A 20,148-nucleotide genomic window follows, 5' to 3' on the forward strand; every position below is an offset into this window, starting at 1 on the left:
CTGTCCTATAGAATAGTCACGCAACAGCCTGACACAGTCACACACACTGAATCATAAGTTACAATGAACATTCTAAACACCTCCATCACCAAGTCTTGTTCATTAATATAGATCACAAATATCTGCAGTCCAATTACTGACCCCTAGGCAACTTGACTGTATATCTTAGAACATAGAACAGTACAGCACAAAACGGCCCTTCGGCCCACAATGTTGTGCTGACCTATTATCCTACTAAGATCAAACTACCCTGCCTGCCCTACATTTTACTATCCTCCATGTGCCTATCCAAGAGTCGCTTAAAAGTCTCTAAAGTATCTAACTCCACTCGCACTGCCGGCAGTACATTCTACACGCCCACCACTCTCTGTCAAGAGCCTACCTCTGACATCTCTCCTATGCCTTCCTCCAATCACCGTAAAATTATGTCCCCTCGTAATAGTCATTTCCACCCTGGGAAAAAGTCTCTGACTATCCACTCTATCTATCCCTCTCATCATCTTGTACGCCTCTATCAAGACACCTCTCATCCTTCTTCACTCCAATGAAAAAAACCCTAGCTCCCTCAACCTCTGAAGACCTGCCCTCCAGTCCAGGCAGCATCCTGGTAAATCTCCTCTGCACCCTCTCTAGACCTTCTACATCTTTCCTATAACGAGGTGACCAGAACTGAACACAATATTCCAAGTGTGGTCTAAACAGAGTTTTATAGAGCTGCAGCATAACCTCACGGCTCTTAAACTCAATTCCCCTGCCAATGAAAGCCAACACATCATACATCTTCTTTACAACCCTAACAACTTGGCTAGCAACTTTGAGGGATCTATGGACGTGGACCCCAAGATCCTTCCGTTCCTCCACACTGCCGAGAATCCTGTCATTAACCCTGTATTCTACATTCAAATTCGACCTTCCAAAATGAATCACTTCACACTTTTCTGGGTTGAATTCCATCTGCCACTTCTTTGCCCAGCTCTGCATCCTGTCAATGTCCCGTTGCAACCTACAACAGCCCTCCATGCTGTCCACAATTCCACCAACCTTTATGTCATCGGCAAACTTACTAACCCACCCTTCCACTTCCTCATCCAAGTCATTTATAAAGATCACAAACAGCAGAGGTCCCAGAACAGATCCCTGTGGAACACCACTGGTCACCGAGTTCCAGGCTGAATACTTTCCATCTACTACCACCCTCTGTCTTCTAATGAACAGCTGGTTTTGTATCCAGATAGCCAAATTTCCCTGAATCCCACGCCTCCTTACTTCCTGAATGAGCCGACCAAGCGGATCCTTATCAAATGCTTACTCCAGTCCCAAAAAAAAACCAATTTACTACTACACTGTTTCTCGTCACTCAGTCAGCTTTGCAGCCATTGTCCCTTATATTCAATGAGGCTTTAACTTTGCTGCCAAGCTCATATGTGTCACTTTATCAAATGTCTTTTCAAAGTCTATTAAAAGCTTTACTCTCATTAATCCTGCTTGCTTGCTTATCAAATAACTGAATTAAGTTAGTTACACACTGTATTTCCTCAACAAATTTATTCTGGCTTTCATTAATTAATTAATCCAGACTTCGTAAAATAACAGTTAATCACATCCCAGATTATTGGTTCCTAAAAGCTTTTCCATCACTCAGGTTAAACTGACTGGCCTGTAATTGCAACATTTTTTGAATAAGGATGTAATGTTTGCAATTTTGCAGACCTCTGGCACCATTCCAAACCTAAGGTTTGGAAAATTACATACATTACTCCACAAATTCCATCCTTCCTTCCTTCCCTCAATAGTTTTAGTTACATCCCAAACTATCATGAGGATTTGCCTTTCTAATACCTCCTTAATTTTTAGCTTCTGATTAATAAGGCATAAGTGATCCTGTGCTTTATAAACAGAAGCACAGGTTACAAAAATTAGGGCGTTACGGTGAGATTTAATCAAATACTGTTTTTTCTTAAACATTAGTGTTGTAACCAGTTCTGGGTGCCGTACCTTAGTAGGAATGTGACTGCTTTAGAGAGGGCACAGAAAAGCTATACAGGAATAATTCCACAGGAGGGACTTCAGTTTATTTAATGAATAGATTGGAGAAGTCAGGCTTGCTTTCCATATGAATAAAAGATTGGAAATCTCTTTCCAAATTCCTCAAAGTTATAAGGCTTGAAGACCAAATAATTAGAGGGAAATTGTCTCCGTTAGCAGAAGAGTCAAGAGTAAGAGAACTCCAATTTAGGGTGATTTACAAAAACAAAAGTGAGGTAAATTTTAAGTAGTGAATGTTTAGGATTTGAACTGCACAGTCTGAATGCGCAGTGCAGCAAAGAACTAGATAAGCAGTTGACGAGAAAAGAAATTGCAGGCCTATTTGCAGGGGAACGGAGAAAGGATCAGTTAGGCTGGTTGAATTGGTCTGCAGAGACCTGGCACAGACACAATGGGTCCAATGCCTTCCTTCTTTGCTGTATTCAATCTGTAATTTTATACTGGTATTGGTTAGACAGTTTTAACCAGTGTACTTCATTACAAAATTCCTCCAACATTAAATAATCAAACCTTTTTGCAACCTTCAAATGGTAATAATGTTCTTTTGTTTACTCATTTTATTCTAAGCAGGTTAACTTATGTTTTAGATTCCTACCTTCCATTCAGCCACATGAGTTTCCACATCACAAAAATCAAATTTGTTCTTATCCATTTATCAAAAAAAAACTTAGAAATACCTACTTCCTGCAATAACTTTTCTAATTTTTCCTGCAATTCAAAGAAGTATCTTGAGGTGATATGGCCCTGTCGGGATTTATCCAGGCAATCTCGTGCCAGCTCAATGATCTGGTGATGTGCAAAACTGAGGACTCCATCTGCTAGTGGAAGAACATTATCAAGAGAATAGCTAGTGATAATGTCCTGCAGCCTTTCTTCCATCTGGGCTGTGGCCTAAGGATTGAAACAACTTGGTTAATGCATTAAGTATCAAATAAACGCCAAACATATTCCAATTTTTGAAATATTGCTTTCGTATATGCAAAATTTCATGACATTGATTTTCAGTTTTATAACATGCAGCAGAGTATATTGAGACTTTCCTCACAAACTGCATTGCTAAACTTTCTTCATGATGAAAGGAAGTAATTTATCTCATGCTAACCACATTGGTTACATATTTATGAGTGGGTTGCTTAGTCACTGCATGTACAATTTACTGGCCACTGATGATGCTGAACTAAAATTTACTGACACTTATTAGGTTATGAAGTGCTCCATAAAATCAGCCACTTATGAGCCATGTATCAAACATAATGGATTTTTATAATGTACACTCTTTATTAGATAAGTTATAGTTTCAAAATACATGTCACCCAAGTATATCCACTTTGTAAACTGTTGAATAAAAATGTAAGCACACACATTTCAGAACAAGTATGAAAGACTACATTCAGGAATGTTTTTTGAAGATGGTGAATAAATCCCGGGACAGGCAGTTTCATTTTGATCTAATGCCTTGTTGTGCGAAGTGCAAAAATTACAGGAATAAGGTTTCTTAAAAGTTAGGAATACCTAGTTATTGCATTATTGTTTTACAACTATTTTATTCCTGAATATGATAATTGAAAAGAAAGACGTAAATAATGATCACATAATTCTGAGGCTCCACACTCATTCTCCATGTCTCAATTTTATTTTTTAAACTGTGATTTTACTTGATGTAAACAATTTAACCTCCCCTTTCTTCACAATATTTTCTCCCTCCAAAAATAATATTTTGAATCTTTAACTCAGGTATTGTCTTTAGCTTCCTACAGTACAAAACTTGAACAGGGAGCAAACTTAGTAAACCAGACACTTTATCTGCCAATGAAATGTCCAGATCTGGCAAATAAACCTGGTCAAACCTTTAATACTTTTGCAGAGCAAACAAAGAAGGTAGCTGCTGAGCAAATACACTCAGTAACATTGCAAATCTTTTACAGTTTTTGCATGGTCCAAAATAAAAATTCAAAATCTGGACAAATTTCAGCTGCAGAAACTTGTGACCAAATCCAGATGCTGGTAATTTACTACAGTTTGAACTGCATCATCTGTAAACAATCTTGCCTTTGGAAATCGTTCCTTGTAGACATGGTTCATCATGATAATCTCATTATCACAGCAAGCTGGAGAACGTCCAGGACTACAAACAAGACAAACATTTTATAAGCAACAGGCAGTTTATTCACTTTCAGAATGAATAAGTGTTCTTGTAATTCTCCTGTAAAAGGGTGGCAATTATGATATAAGCTCTGTAAACTGTTCAGCAGACTCTACCCCTGCAAATAGTTAAAAATCAAACGAAATACCAGTTCTAAATCAGGTCAAAAAGCAAAATGTTCCAAATGCAACATCATTCTTACAAGACAATCTAGGCAGCATACAAGTTTATATTCAGAGGTTTAAGGTTAAGATGTCATAGCAATACACCTCTTAAAGTACGAACAATTATCTGAAGCCATTTCAAATTTATGCAGGTTTATTTGTCATCATGTAATTTAATTGTCTATATAATTTAAACCATTGTAACTTGAAAGGTCAATTTGCATGAATACAGCATTTTTGCCAAAGAATAGATGTATCCTTCAACACTGCTTCAGCTATACATTTGTTCCAAATGCTTTATCATTAGCTTTTATTGAATGACATGTAATGGGCTTTTAGCCATGTAACACACCCTGAATTTCTGTTTTAATTATCTGTTAAAGTATCTGTTTAAGATATGTAAAATTACAGACAATCTCTCGTACAAAAATTAAAATAATCAGAACCAATTTTCCAAAATGACATTCTAATAGATTTAATAAGGTACTAATTCCATAGTTATTAATAGCACACTGAAAATGTACCAAGATATATTTGCATTAAAGCTCACATCGACTTCAAGTTCAAACACATCCAAAAAGCTCCATCTGTTCTCCAAAAATACTTTCAATTTTGAAAATATCTTCAGAGGCAGTCCAATCAAGATCTAAGAGTAGCTTGCTGTGGTGATAAGCGAATGATGACAGATCTGGTATGTTAGCCTAAAGCTCATTGAACTGAGGTGAGATGCAGAAGCTGATGACTGCGTAACTTCTACTTGAGCCTCAAGTTACATTGCATTTTATTTTTTTCATTCATTCATGGGCTGAGGATGTTGTTGGCTAGGCAGCATTTATTGCCCATCCCTAATTGCCCAGAGGGCAGTTAAGAGTCAACCACATTGCTATGGTTTTGGAGTCACATGTAGGCCAGACCAGGTAAGGAAGGCAGTTTCTCTCCCTAAAGGACATTTGACAATGGATTCACAGTCATCATTGGATTCTTAATTCCAGATATTTATTGAATTCAAATTCCACCATCTGCCATGCTGGGATTTGAACCCAGGTCCCTGGGATGTTTTCTGGGTCTCTGGATTAAACAGTCTGGCAATAATACCAGTAGGCCATCACCTCCCCTGCTTTCAGGTTCTTTTGAAACTTTAATATGAATTAGTTCTCTGCTCTATTGGAGACTGTCCACGTAAAAGACAATAAGGAGTTACACTGTGCACTAAATTAACTCCCCATAGATCTGTATGACCATCTAAAGTTGCACTGCCTGGTTCTAAAGGAATCACTGCTTCTTTATATGTGATCCACAATTGAGTCTCCCATTCTGAGAAAATGTGAATTATCTTGAATAGAACACACTATATATTACAGACAAAAATTAAAATAGGTGGTGTCAATGATCAAGTCAGTGTAAATCATAGCATGGTGAAGTCAAAATATCAGTGAATATTAATTACTTAACAGCTGCCAACACAAGACAAATCTTTAATGCAAAAGCATTTTTAGCGGCAGGGGACAAAGACATTTTTGTCCAAAGATTTTCCAGGCCTAATTACAGCTCGGCAGTGTCTGGGAGTTTCAGATTGATCTGGAGTTTCAGCCAAGACATTTCCAGACACAGAGGATCTGAAGCTATCCCAGTAACCTTAGATCCTGTTTCCGACCAACGCATGCCAATTAGAGCAAAGGTGACGGCCAAAAAATCCTGAACCTGTTTGAAATCATTAGCATCAGCCACGGTCTATGGAGCAATGGGGTCAAAAGTTTTCCATGTCGGATGTCAGCCCTCTGACTGAAGTTACATGTTCAGGACTCAAGCTCATTCCAAACTGCCACTTTCCCTGGAGAAGTTTAAGGCTAAAATACATACATTAAAAAAAAGAGTGAAGCCATACAGTAGGTTCAAAAGAAGCCCATTTATGAAGCAAATTTATGGAGATGGAATGATTCACAGTGAGTTAGAACTCAATAAGGCCTGCTGTTGCTGTTGCTACTTGTAGTTTCTGCCCAGAGACCTGCTGTAATGGTACACCATGCACATCTGTCTTGTGACACTGATTCGATCATATCAATTGAAATTAATGCCCAATCATTTTTAAATTGTAATGTACAGTGCAAAGAAGCTTGCTGATTAGTCAGTATCCGGTAAATAGTTAAAGTTCATTCTATTCCTAAAGTTTAAGATGGTATTAGAACTGGTGGCAAAGTTAATAAAATATATATAAAGATGAAAATAAGTAGGGGAGTAAAATAATGAACTTGTTAAATAAGGAATGGTAGGACAGGTAACGTGTCACAACTGCAGCACTGTATTTCATTCATTTATGAGATGTGGGCTTCACTGGTTGGGTCAGTATTCACTACCTATCCCTAATTACCCTTAAGGCAGCATTTTGCCATTGATTCCCTTCAGTGCATGCGCTTCATACAATATATTAATTGTTTCTTCGACAAAGAACTGAAATTGTACCATCCCTAACTGTAGCAAAAAGTAATCCATTTTTCCTCACAACGCCTTTTTCATTAATATTAATGAGAAGAAATTTTAGTCTTCAAGCTGATGGCTACAAACCTAAGACTCCGCGAACGTGGTCGCATGGCAGGAGGCCTCCGCTTCTCATCGTTGGCGATGGTATCTGTACTGCAGAAATGCTTGGAAAGAAAGTGAAGTTCATCCGGAGTTGGTTGGTATGGCAACTGATGCAGCTTTTCCTGAGATGAACACGATGACTAGAAAAATAAGAGGTAGAACATTACTGTTCATTCCACAGATTGCTTTCAGTATAAAAGGATGCTGGATATTAATAAAAGGGCCAAGAATTCTGGTGGAAACATGTGCAGGGTCCATCAGGAGGAACGATGTCAATTAATAGAACATCAAACTATAATAAAATAAAGGAGGCCAATTGTTTATCCAAAAGTCATTTATGCTATCCAGTATACCTTCCATGAGAGGAGTGGACAAGAAATAACATTTCCCCGATTAACTAGAATCTGAGTCAAACGATGACCATGAATCCACTGTTGATTGTCGGAAAAACCCATCTGGTTCACCATTGTCCTTTAGGGAAAGGAACTGCCATCCCTACATGGTCTGGCCTTCATGTGACTCCAGACCCACAGCAACGTGGTGGTCTCTTAATTGCCCTCTGGGCAATTAGGGATAGGCAATAAATGCTGGTCTAGCCAGCGATGCCCTCGTCCCATGAATGAATAAAAAAAATTCAATGACTTTCAATAAGTCACAGAAAAAGTTAGTTTGCTTTTGAACATGCTGTTGAAATGTTACCATAATTAAACATTACATGCTAACTCGGTCATCTTTTAGTTATTAGCTCCTTGCTCAGACTAAATAAGAATTACTTGACTATTCAACTGATTAGGCTGAACAATTATCCCGAAAGAAACAAGCAAAGAACTACGGATGCTTGAAATCAGAAACAAAAACAGAAATTGCTGGGAAAACTCAGCATGAATGGCAGCATCTGTACAGAGAAAGCAGAATTAATGTTTCAGAACTGAAGAAAGGTCACTGAACCCAAAGCTGTAATTCTGCTTTCTCTCAACAGAGGCTGCCAGAGCTGCCGAGTTTTCCCAACAATTTCTGTTTTTGTGTCCAATTATCCCAAAAAGCTTGGAAACATTAATCACAGTTCATATACTTTTGAGACACGTCTTCTCAGCCCATTTAATGTCTTTACTGCAGCTTGAACATTTCCAACTTTTCACTGTTTTTTTTTTAAATCCTCCAACCAAAATTAATTTCAGGGTGGATCAATTGCAGGTGTGTTTTAGAAAGAAAAAAACACAATGATTTCAAAAATAAGTCACTTAATTTACTGCTTGGAGCTTAGAACACACAACCTTGCTAAATCTTTTCTCAGATTGATTCCTGATTCACTAAGTTTCCAAAGAAAGGAAACCAGAATATACGGAAGCATATCCCTCCAGCGAACCAGAACAAGTGTTATCAAGTCCTGGAATGCTTGGTGCTATTTTAACTTATGTGCAAAGAACAGGTTCAACTTTTAGCAAGTTAATGCATAAATTTGTTATTTGTCTCTATCTGCTCACAGGAAATTTTGTGGTTACTGTCCAAGAATAAGATGATATGGACAAGATCAAAAGAAACTTACAGACACAGTGGAGCTTGGAGTATTCGTGCCATATCCAGATGATGGGAGAGAAGCCAAAGACCATCGACGCCCATCACTCCTGAAATAATTTTAGAAGTTATTTCAATATCAACTCTAACATCTATTTAAGGTCAAACATCTATAAACAATAACAAAGTTTTAAATTGTTTCTTTATTTAACATGAGTTGCATGTATTGTAGTTCAACTACACTGGAAGTGGAAAGTCATTTCACTCCACACTGATGCTGAATCTATAGCATAAGCTTGCAGTTAAAATACACCAGTAAGAAAGTTAGTAATGTCATAGTTCAAAAGTATGAGTGAATTATTTTTCTCAATTGGAATTGAATGTAAAAGTTAAGTGACACAAATGGCGATAATGCAGCAAACATTTATATTTCAGTGGGCATTGGCTTCTCACACAGATTCTTAGGCATCAGTGGTCTGGCAGGTTTAATAAGTAGGTAAATATCTAGGGCCAGACGAAACATAACCCGAGCTGTTGAGTGAAGTGGGTGAGAAAATAGCAGGGGTGCTGCCAATAATGTTCAATTCCTCTCTGGCCACAGGAGAGGTTGTTGACTTGCTCGCTGAGCTGGCTTGTTTTTGTTCAGACGTTTCGTCACCATGCTCAGTGACATCATCAGTGGAGCCTCCAATGAAGCGATGTTATTCTACTTTGCTTAGAATTTATATTGTCCGATCCGTTATGACGAGTAGTGTAATTTCCGGTTTATATGCGTGTCTATGTTTGGCTTGGGCTACTATGGTTACCTTATCCCAGTTAAATTGATGGCCTTCATTGTTTGAATATACCGATATTAAGACATGACGAACATAGACACCCTTGGGAATTCCTAGAAGCATGGTTCTCCACCGGTACTTCAATCAACAAACATATAGAATTGGACCCCATATGTAGACCCATACAGATCAAAACCGGAAATGACACTAACTCACCATAACTGACCAAACAGTATAAATTCCAAGTGGAGTAGAATAACATCGCTTCATCGAAGGCTTCACTGATGATGTCACCGAGCATGGTGACAAAACGTCTGAACAAAAACAAGCCAGCTCAGTGAGCAAAATCAACAACCTCATCCACAACCCAAGCTACAGATCTTTGCCAAAACTTCAAACAGGAGAGGTGCCAGACGACTGGAGGACAGCTAATATGGTACTGTTGTTCAATAAGGGAGCAAGGGATAAACTAGGAGTTAATAGGCCAGTCAATCTAACTCAATGGCAGGGAAACTATTGCAAGAAATTCTGAAAGGCAAAATTAATTAAGAACAGTCAGCACAATTTTGTTAAGGGGAGGTCATGTCTGACCAACTTGATTGACTTTTTTTTAAGTAACCAGGTGTTTGGATTAGGGCAATACATATGACATAGTCTAATTAGACTTCAGCAAGGCTTCTGATACAGTCCCATTTGGGAAATTAATAGCGAAGGTAAAAGCTTATGGGATCCAATGAAATTTGGTTACTTGGATCCCGTATTGGCAGAGCTGGGTGAAGGTTGAGAGATGTTTCTGTGACTGGAAGCCTCTGTCCAGTGGAGTTCCACAGGGATCAGCATTGGGGCCCTTGCTGTTTGTGCTGTACACAAATGATTTAGATTTGAATGTAGAAGGGTTGGTCAGTAAGTTTGCAGATGATATGAAAATTGGCAGTAAATAGTAAAGACAGCCTTAGATTAAAGGAGGATGTAGATCAGCTGGTCTCAGGGAATATATGACGAAGAGTAGGACTCTGGGAAGCACGGAGGATCAGAGGGACTTAGTGTGCATGACCACTGGCATGACAGGTTGATAGTGAATATGGAGGTATATGGGATACTTGTCTTTATTAGCCATGGCATGGACTCAGAGCAGTAAGGTTATGCTGGAACCATACAAACAGTTGGTTCGGCCACAGCTAGGGTATCAAGTACAATTCTGGAATCCACGTAGAGCAGGGATTTGATTGCACTGGAAAGCGTGCAGAGGGGATTCACCAAGATATTGCATAGGCTGGAGAGTTTTAGTCAGGAATAGAGAATGGATAGACTCGGGTTGTTTTCATTAAAGCAGAGGAGATTATGAAGGGACACAATTGAGATGTATAAAATTATGAGGGACATAGATAGGGCAAACAGGAAGAGACTTTTCCTCTTGGTGGAGGGATCAATGACCAGGGGGATAGATTTAAGATATGGGGCAGGGGGTTTAGAGTGGATGCGAGGAAAATTCTTTCAGCCAGTGGGTGGTGGGAATCTGGAACTCGCTGCATGTGAGGATGGTAGAGGCAGGGGAGATGAGGCTTTAAAATCTAGACTCTTGCCTTTTTTTTGGATAAGCTCTTTAAGATCTGGACGTTTTTCTTTGGCTCTGCTTCTTTTATTTCTTCTCCTGTTTTTTTTCAAATTCTGGTTTCGTATTTTAAGATGGCACCAGAAATGGGAACTTTGTACACTTTTCACTGCACTCCCGTATTCCTGTGCTTGAGTACACGTGACAATTAAATCTAATTCCATCTGAAAAATTTTAATGCCAAGGCATACCAGGTTATGGGCCAAGAGCTGGAAAATGGGATTAGTATGGTTACATGATTTTTTTGACTGGTATAGACTTGATGTGCTACTGACCTCTACGACTCTAAAATTTCAAGAAACCATTTTTTTTTAAAAGAATGATTCTTTCAAAGTTTGTGACCCAAATTCTACTGTAGCAGGGCATTCGCCTGTCTGTTTACGTTCGTTACATTTCCATGTGCCAAGTTGCCGAAAGCATGAGATGTTAATGTTGAACGAGAGAAACTAGCCACTTGCGATACAAAGCAACTGGGCAAACAACCGAGTCCTTAACAGATTGAAAGGTTGAGAACTAAATAGTGCTAGGACTGAGAAAGAGTGAGTTCAATGTCACATCAGGTACAGAGGAAGAAATGAAGGGAGGGAAAGAAAGATTGGATTGAGAGACAGAAAAGTTCAAAAAACTTTAAAAACAATTAAAACCCGAAGGATTGAGATCCATAACTAAGAGTTAAAATTAACTGACAGTAGAAAGATACTTAAACTTGAAATGATTTAGCTTTCTCTATCATGCCTACTGCACAGATACAGCAGCTTCATATTATTCCTTTCGTTTCAATCCAGATACAATCACTGAAGCCAATGGTGGAATGCCACAGCTCACCAGCAACTTGTATATATCTACGTTTAATAGCAGACCTACCAATTGCCTGAAGCTGCTGCACCACTTGCACATAAATAACAATAAATAGCATTTGCCTCATTGCTGTTCTAGAGCAAAATCTGACTTTACGTTTAATAATAATATAATCGTGGAGTCAGAGTCATGCAGCATGGAAACAAACCCTTCCGTCCAACACGTCCGCGCTGACCAGATATTCTAAACTGATCTAGTCCCATTTGCCAGCATTTGGCCCACATCCCCATCCAAGATGTTTTTTAAATGTTGTAATTGTTCCACTTCCATCACTTCCTCTGGCAGTTCCATACATGCACCAGCTTCTGACTGAAAATGTTACGCTGCAGGTCCCTTTTAAATCTTTCCCCTTTCACCTTAAACCTATGCCCCCTAGTGTTGGATTCCCCCACCCTGGGAAAAAGACATTGGCTATTCATCCTATCTGTGCCCCTCATGATTTTATAAACCTCTAGTGTAGGTCCTCCATATACTGTACCACCAACAACAAGTGACTGTCTCGTGACTGTGACAACTTGCTGTGTCTGCCTGTATCACACTAGCAACTACAGTTTTTGAGAAGATTTGTAGCTCGGGTTATGGATGAGGTTGTAGATTTGCTCACCGAGCCAGTATGTTTGGTTGTAGATGTTTAGTCACCCTACCAGGTAACATCATCAGTGCGCCGGTGTTCTGTCCCACCTGTTATTTAAATGCCTCGGTTTGCTGGGGTGGTTGGCGTTACTTCCGGTTCTGTTTTCCAGTGGTTTGTCACGTCTCTGTTTGGCTCGTGCTATTATGTATGTGTTGTCCCAGTTGAACACGTGTCCTTCTGTGTCCATGTGGATTGAGACCAGTAAGAATTGGTTGTGTCTCTTGGTGGCTAGTTGGTGTTCGTGTACCCTTATGGATATGTAATGTCAGACCCCTAGGTATCAACGTAGCCCACAAACCAACAACCATCCTACGACAACTGCTGACGAACATAAAGGATCCCATACCCACAACCAATAAAACTAACATAAATGTACAAAATATCATGCAAGGACTGTGAGAAACATTACATAGGCCAAATACACCGGCTCGGTGAGCAAGTCTACAACCTCACAAGTGACTACAATTCAAAAGCATTCTATTGGATGTGAAGCTCCATGGCAAAAGGTGTCTCACAGAATAATTTTCTAGTACCATTAATGTTATAGCCCATTCAAAGGTACTTTAGGGACAAAAGAACAAAGCAGACTCAGTGGAGAATTTTAAACTGACTGGGCTGAAAGCAAAGGCAGAACAGAACCTCGCTTCCAAACAGCTGGTAAAGGGTTCATATTTCAGAACCACTCATCACTCAGATCCACCAACCACTGCTGGAGGATGTTACAGTCAGGCCTAGCTTGGATAAATGATAGGACATGAGAATATGAAGCCTGAGAGATGAAGCATGCCTAATACATAAGACTGCAAAAAGAATAAAAGGTTAAGAACGAGGAAAGATTACTAACTTGCTGAAACGCATTAAGAACTATAAGAATCAGAAACCTGACAGAGAAAAGCATATTTTTCCCTGATCCAAAGTCTTGACTTTCCCTTGCTACTTTTCATACAAAATGGTTCATTCTTATTTTTTTTCAGCCCCCATCCCCAGACTGCAGTCAAACAAAACTTTTAAATCACCTTTCTCAATGAATGAACACCTATGTAAAATAAATGTTCCCAGAGTAGAGAAAATTAAGAAATTACAGATGGAAGCTGAAGTTTGTCTATGTAACTTTTGGTTCTGTGGCTAATTCTTCAGTTATATGGGAGCATTTTGGACAATAAAAATGAAACACAAACTATATGAAGTTTGTCCTTAACCCACAACCCATCACTTGTCTTGCAAGTTTTCTCTCTCTCAAAAGAAAGAAAATATAGATCTAGATTTCAGTGAAAATAAAAACGCAAGTAAGACAAGTTATGACAAAGCAGACAAAAATAGCTTTGGTTAGTGAGTAGTATGATGCAGATATTTTCATAAATTATCCCCATGCTGAATTACCTGTCGCTTCTGTGGCCATGACTGAACGATATCACAGGATAGTTAAGAAGCAGAAAAACAGAGGCAAAACATACACTTAAGATATTCAATCATGAAATGATGAGTGGCAACATCAGAATAATGTTTAGACAGCAAAATCATTTACAGTTTATATTCTTCCTACAACACTCCAAAATGGCCACCAATTCCAATGTACTGATCAGCCCAAGATATTCACATTTTAAGTTGCATGCAGATCAATTCATCTCTTATAAACTGGCATTACAATTCAATGAAACCTCAATGTCAAGGCCATCTGTTACTGTTATTTTAATGACTGTAGGTCATAGCATATAAGTCAACCTCTGAAATCTGAAAAATCTAAAACAGGGGCCAACATATATGCCTGGCAAAAATGTAAAGTGCTAGTGTTGGTCCTGTTGGTCTCCATCTCAAAATACAGAATAAGACACAATGCTGGTAATTCAAATTAAATGCATCTGACATGTGTTGTTGAAATTTATTCTGCAAGGATATCTTTAACCATGATCAAAACATTTTAAAAAATCCATTATTTTCAGTGTCTGACCCAAAGTGTTCATTAAATTCGCTCTGAATCAATGTGAGAATGGTGTCATCATTAGGATCCCACCCAGGACTGGACTTGGTACGTACAGTTTCAACACCATTCCTTCACAACAAATCATCTTCCCCTCTATCCACTGAATTGCATGTTGCTCATTTTTTTTAAATGATCTCATGTCAGTGTTTGCATTAATAACATCCTATAACTTGATGACAAAACCATGAGAAACCTCAAATAGGGCATTACAGCACAGCGGCTAGCACTGCTGCCTCACAGCGCCTGGGTTCTGGGTTCAATTCCAGCCTCGGTTGACTCTCCATGTGGAGTTGGACATTCTCCGAGTGTCTGCAAAGGTTTCCTCCGGGTGCTCTAGTTTCCTCCCACAGTCCAAAGATGTACAGGTTAGGTGCACTGGCCATGGGAAATATGGAGTTACAGGGATTGGGTGAGATGATCTTTGGAGGGTCAGTACAGAGTCGATGGGCTGAATGGCCTCTTTCTGCACCGTTGGGATTCTCTTAGTACATATATTTCCACTTGTAAAGGTTTCTCCTCCATTAACCATCCATCTATTCAGTGGCCAAATATGATGCCCGAATGGCTTGTTGAGGCACACATCGCAAATTTGAACTATATTAAAGCGCCTCATATAACATCAATTTGGGTGTTGTGTCTTTGCAGGCACCTCTTGATCTCATCAGTTAAATGGAACTGAACACATCCATCTTGAATAAGGGACAACAACTGCATGCATTATCAAAGAACTTTATTCCACCCCCATCCATTCAATCATCGTCAAGCACATTCGCAAAAATTCCTGCAGGTAATTTCATTTGTGACATGGCTTTACGATTGAAAATGACTGTGGGCTTTAGCTGGGTTCTGTTCTCTGAACCATTCAGCTCCATTGCTTTTCTGGACTCTGCAGTTTGATTTAGACCATTCAGTGAATATGTAGGCATTTTCTTTCTGGCGGCAATCTAACCATTCTGACAAATTTCAACAATCTATTCTGAAACACGCTTCTCAAGATCGGGCCAGCACTTGTCCCTGTTCTCTTCACGCAATTCAGTCCTGGGCAACTTCTTCAGTGTGGATTTTTCTTCTCCATTCTCACACCAGTTGTTCACTAGTACTGAATTACTTTGTTACAGCACAGTTATTTTGACAAGTTCACAAATGTTTTGACTTTTAGCTTAAAACTGTCCTTGTATTTTGTTTTTTTTTGCCATTGAATCTATTTTTGATCATCATTAGCCACAAGAAATCTGTTCTGTGTGGGAGTGTTCTCAGACTCCTGCACACTTCTTAGCCACACGACCAATGTTCCCTCTGAGCGACACGCAGAGTTCCATACACAGTGACTGGCTTCAGCATGCAGATTGTGGCATTGACGCCCAGTTCCGGAAGCTGCTGCCACGCACAGATCTTGGGGGGCCATGCAACCGGAAAGCAAATCAGAGAGAGTGCTGAACATGATCCAAATTGCCTGCTAGACCCTATGTGTTGACTTATATCAAGAGAGCATCATGCATTTGTGGGAGGAAAAATTGAGACCAACTTCTATTAAGAATACAGCTTCTTGTTTTAGTAAAAAAAAGGGCAGGTTGATATAAACGCAGCATATATGCCTAAATATAAATTTTGGTGCCAAAAGTATATAGCAAATCAACTTTGCAATTCACTATGAAAAGCTCCCTGATGCTTTTAGGTATTGATTACATTTCCAACCACTTGGGATGGCCAAGATGGAGTTTTACGATGGGCTGAATGGCATTTTACACACTGTAGGGATTCTATGAGTACACATATTTCCACTCAAAGGTTTTCCCTCTGTTAACCATCCACCTATTCAGTGGGCCAAAAATGATGCCAAGATGCCTTGGTTCAAAATGTTAATACATTTCTTGAAGATATTAAAATGGTCACAGAAAGCAATTACTGATGTTACTTGATTGAGAAGGTTTCACTCCTACTTACCTTCGAGCAAAGGAAAAATGAGCTGAGGCACTGGGAGAGAAATTTCTCGGGCTGTCTTGAGGGCTGTTTCCTGCTAAAGAGATGAATATCTTTGATCAGTGTATACAGCCTTGAGAAATGATATTAAAACAGGAATTGTTTCTCCTTGTAAATTTAAGAAAGCAGTTTTAAACCAACAACATTTTAATTTTGGACTCAAGGAAGTATGGGCTTTTAAAAGGTTTCATTCAGAAAAAAGTACATATACATATTTTATGATGTCATTGTCCAGTTTTATCACTATTTATGGAGCATTTTGGGGTTGTTAGTTAGCTTGTGTGCATTATTGAATGGTGGTGGGATTGGCTTGCCAAGACGACTTGGAAACAATCCCGGAGATTCACTTGGATCAGGATGATGAAAGGGTCTGTTTTCTCATCTCTTCCAATTTATTCTTTTCCTTCAACTTCTGTAAAAACATCGATATACGTTTCCTACATTAAATGCAAGCATGTTGCAAACTATCCTAGATAGATCCCTTCAACTGCATTGAAGGCAGATATGTGCCAAGCTCCTGAAGTGGAAGCTCTGAGGCTCAGAAAGACAGCTGCTAGAAAGTACTACCTGGAGGCTGGGTACGTGAAAATGCAGTTATCCAGAAATTGTTGGCGACCTTGATTAGTTTACATCAAGGTAAGTCATTGTTGCTCAAGCTTCACATCTCCAACTGTGTAACTGCTGTCCAATGGGGATATTTTCAGCACTCACATTTAAGTGGGAACATAAGTGTAATGCACTTCCAATCATTTTGGTGAGCTGTACCATTTCAGTACCTACATATCCATCTAGTCAGGGTTCAGACTTGTTCTTGTTAATTGCCTAAAGACAAATAAGTGACAATTCGCCTGCAGGAAAGGCAGGTAAGACACAGAGATGCATAGCTTCCTTAGGGTTACAATCACAAAAAGAACATACAGGAACCAAGAGTATCCTTTTCAGCTACATCAGTAATTTGATACCCAGCCAGATAGGCCAGCAGTAATCTCAGGTATTGTTAATGACCAACAGACCAGATCTGGCTCATTAATGGGACCCAACCTAGCTCATGGAGTGGAGGAGCAGTCATTTATTAGATTTGCTCCACTAGACTCAGCAACCTCCCTGAACAGTAACAACAATTCCCGTGTAAGATACAACAAAATACATAAAGGTCAAAATAACCTATCAAAACTAAGCCAATTAAGACAAAGCTGCGTTCTGAAATCTAAAGCTGTTTTCACTTCAAAGAGATTTAGCACTTGTCCTGTGATGAGCAAAGCCATAAAATGTAACAGTGGATCTCTTCCAGCATTTGGACTTCAGGGCATGTAGCCAATCACACTTAATGTTCAGAAATGCAGGCGACAAACAATATGGTGAAACAGCGTTATCTTCCCTTGTCGACAATTAAACAGAAAATAAGATTAATATTTCAATGGCTTAAACATTACAGATAATTAGTTATAATGTTGTGTCATACAGTCATAGAGATGTACAGCACAGACACAGACCATTCTGTCCAACTCGTCCATGCTGACCAGATATCCAAAATTAATCTAGTCCCATTTGCCAGCATTTGGCCCATATCCATCTAAACCCTTCTTATTCTTACACCCATCCAAATGCTTTTTAAATGTTGTAATTTTACTAGTCTCGAACACTTACTCTGGCAGTTCATTCCACACACCCACCACCCTCAGCATGAAAAAGTTGCTCCTTAGGTCCCTTTTACATCTTTCCCCTCTCACTTTAAATAAATGCCCTCTAGTTTCGGACTCTCCCACCCTGGGGAAAAGACCTTGTGTCTATTTACCCTATCCATGCCTCTCATGATTTTATAAACTTCTATAAGGTCACCCCTCAGCCTTCAACGCTCCAGGGAAAATAGACCCCGCCTATTCAGCCTCTCCCTTTAGCTCAAACCCTCCAACGCTGGCAACATCCTTGTGCATCTTTTCTGAAACCTTTCAAGTTTCACAACATCCTTCCTGCAGCAGAGAGACCAGAATTGCACACAACATTCCAAAAGTGGCCTAACCAATGTCCTGTACAGCCGTGTGATTGAGAAATAAATCAACCCTACAACCTGTGCTAAATGTGCAGATTTTAGAGGTATCATTGACATTTTGCCAGCAACGTATATTTGTGTTCACATATAGCTTTGCTTTTTGCCATTCTGTACATTATTTTGAGTGTATGCAAGTATAAAGTTAAGGTAAAGTCTTCATTGTCCCAGAGGACCATAGGGCTCCTCTCTCATTATAGAGAGACAACTTGCGTTGAGTTTAACCCGAGGGTCATGAGGCCTCAGGTGAGAAGGTCGAGAATATAGGACCTTCAAGTAACCTCAGCTGGTATGAGAGTCAGATGGAAAGTTCTTTTGTATGTTTCTCCATAGTTTACTTTAGACTCTTAAGCTCAATGGTGGATTGCCAAGAACATCAGATGATATGTTAAGTGTTGTTGCTAAAGTAAGCAATTTCCTCCAGGTTTGGGATCTGAGGGATATATTTAAAGAGCCACCTGCAGTTTGAAAGCTGCTTTAAGAAAACATTGTATTTCAGTGAATTGCCCTGCAATGTGACAAGAATTGATACTGAGCCAAAGGAGAACTGCAGAAGGAGTGACAAATGTTTGGTTTAACAGGCAGGTTCTAAGGGAATTTTAAAGAACAGAGAGAGTGCGAGAGAGCTCGCGGGTTTGAGCTGTTAAGGTAGGGAATGCCTGAGGACTGGCGTACACTTGGTTGAAAATATGGGCAAGATCATGGAGGCATTTGATAATGAGCATGACAATTTCAAAATAAAGCTAAGGCAGACGGAAGTCAACGTATGCCAGCAATCACAGGAAAGCTGGGTGAACAGCATTCAGTGCGAGTTAAGATATGGATAGTCATAGATTGCAGACGGGCAAGGAAAGGGTTTCAGCAGCAGACAAGCTAATGCAGGAGTAGGGATGGTCAACGTTACGGAGATGTAAATAGGCAGTCTGTTTGATGAAAAACATGACAGGATCAAAACTCAGCTTAGGATCAAAAAGCAGCAAGGTTACAAAAATTCTGGTTGCATACATTCCCTTGAGCATACTCTGCCACATTCAGTTAGTTCGAGACTAATCTGAGCATGAACACTGCAGCTCCAAAGCCCTTGATAGCCTTGCCTAATAAGAACTGATCAAACTCAGTCAAAAAGGTTCCAAATATCTCCGTATCCTCATTGGAGGAGAGTATTCCAGATTTCTCCTACACTTTGTATCAAAAAGGGTTTCCTGATTTCCATCATAAGTAGCCTGGCTATATTTTTAAGTTGAAGCAAAATGTATATGGCTATCAGGGAAGGAAAGAGGACTGGGACTTCATGGGTATAGTGGGTTGAATGGTCTCCTGTGCAGTATGATTTTACGTGCTCTCATTTCTGAATCACTAGAGGAAATCATTTCCTGTATCAATCCTATCTAAATTATTTAATATTTGTAGATCCTCGATCAGACATTCAACCTTCCATACTGGAGGGAATACAAGCCAAATTCATGGAAACTGTCCTCAATTTAAACCCCACTAAGGCCCGGTATCATTCTGATGGATCTGCAACAAAGCCTCTCCAACCAACAGAACGTTCCAAAGAGGGAGTGGAACCAGCGACGAGTGAATGGAATAATAATTACAGTGAAATCAAATTGTCGGTTTGGTGAGTTTGTATCTTCCATTGTGAAGTATTTGAGGGCTAACCTAAGTGCTATAATAAGCAAAGATGAAAACTGCAATTACCTCAGAGATCGATAAACATGCTGAGCAACTGCTGTTTTTGTTGGCAATAGCTATGCAATTAAACTGACTTTTATTGCAGCATCAAGTCTAATTAAAAGATGAGATGCTGCT

General features: G+C 39.4%; 2 protein-coding genes across 3 annotated transcripts in view; both read right to left on the bottom strand.

Annotated features, from left to right (window-relative positions):
• Nucleotides 1–20,148, bottom strand: part of LOC109920222 (microtubule-associated serine/threonine-protein kinase 4-like) — a 763,378-nt gene that overhangs the window by 679,344 nt on the left and 63,886 nt on the right. Inside the window, exons 3-7 of one of the 2 annotated variants that reach the window (XM_048595288.1) lie at nucleotides 16,254–16,326; nucleotides 8,480–8,558; nucleotides 6,916–7,073; nucleotides 4,096–4,171; nucleotides 2,728–2,937 (exon numbers count right to left, since the gene is read on the bottom strand). In XM_048595288.1, the coding sequence (XP_048451245.1) occupies nucleotides 2,728–2,937; nucleotides 4,096–4,171; nucleotides 6,916–7,073; nucleotides 8,480–8,558; nucleotides 16,254–16,326 (596 nt within the window). The remainder of the gene's footprint in view (nucleotides 1–2,727; nucleotides 2,938–4,095; nucleotides 4,172–6,915; nucleotides 7,074–8,479; nucleotides 8,559–16,253; nucleotides 16,327–20,148) is intronic. The other variant, XM_048595289.1, reaches the window with a different exon arrangement.
• Nucleotides 1–20,148, bottom strand: part of LOC125482815 (microtubule-associated serine/threonine-protein kinase 4-like) — a 399,885-nt gene that overhangs the window by 150,351 nt on the left and 229,386 nt on the right. The gene's annotated exons all lie outside the window — the stretch shown is intronic.

Source organism: Rhincodon typus, chromosome 3 (assembly GCF_021869965.1).
Source record: "Rhincodon typus isolate 14 chromosome 3, sRhiTyp1.1, whole genome shotgun sequence".
Taxonomy (NCBI): Eukaryota; Metazoa; Chordata; class Chondrichthyes; order Orectolobiformes; family Rhincodontidae; genus Rhincodon; species Rhincodon typus.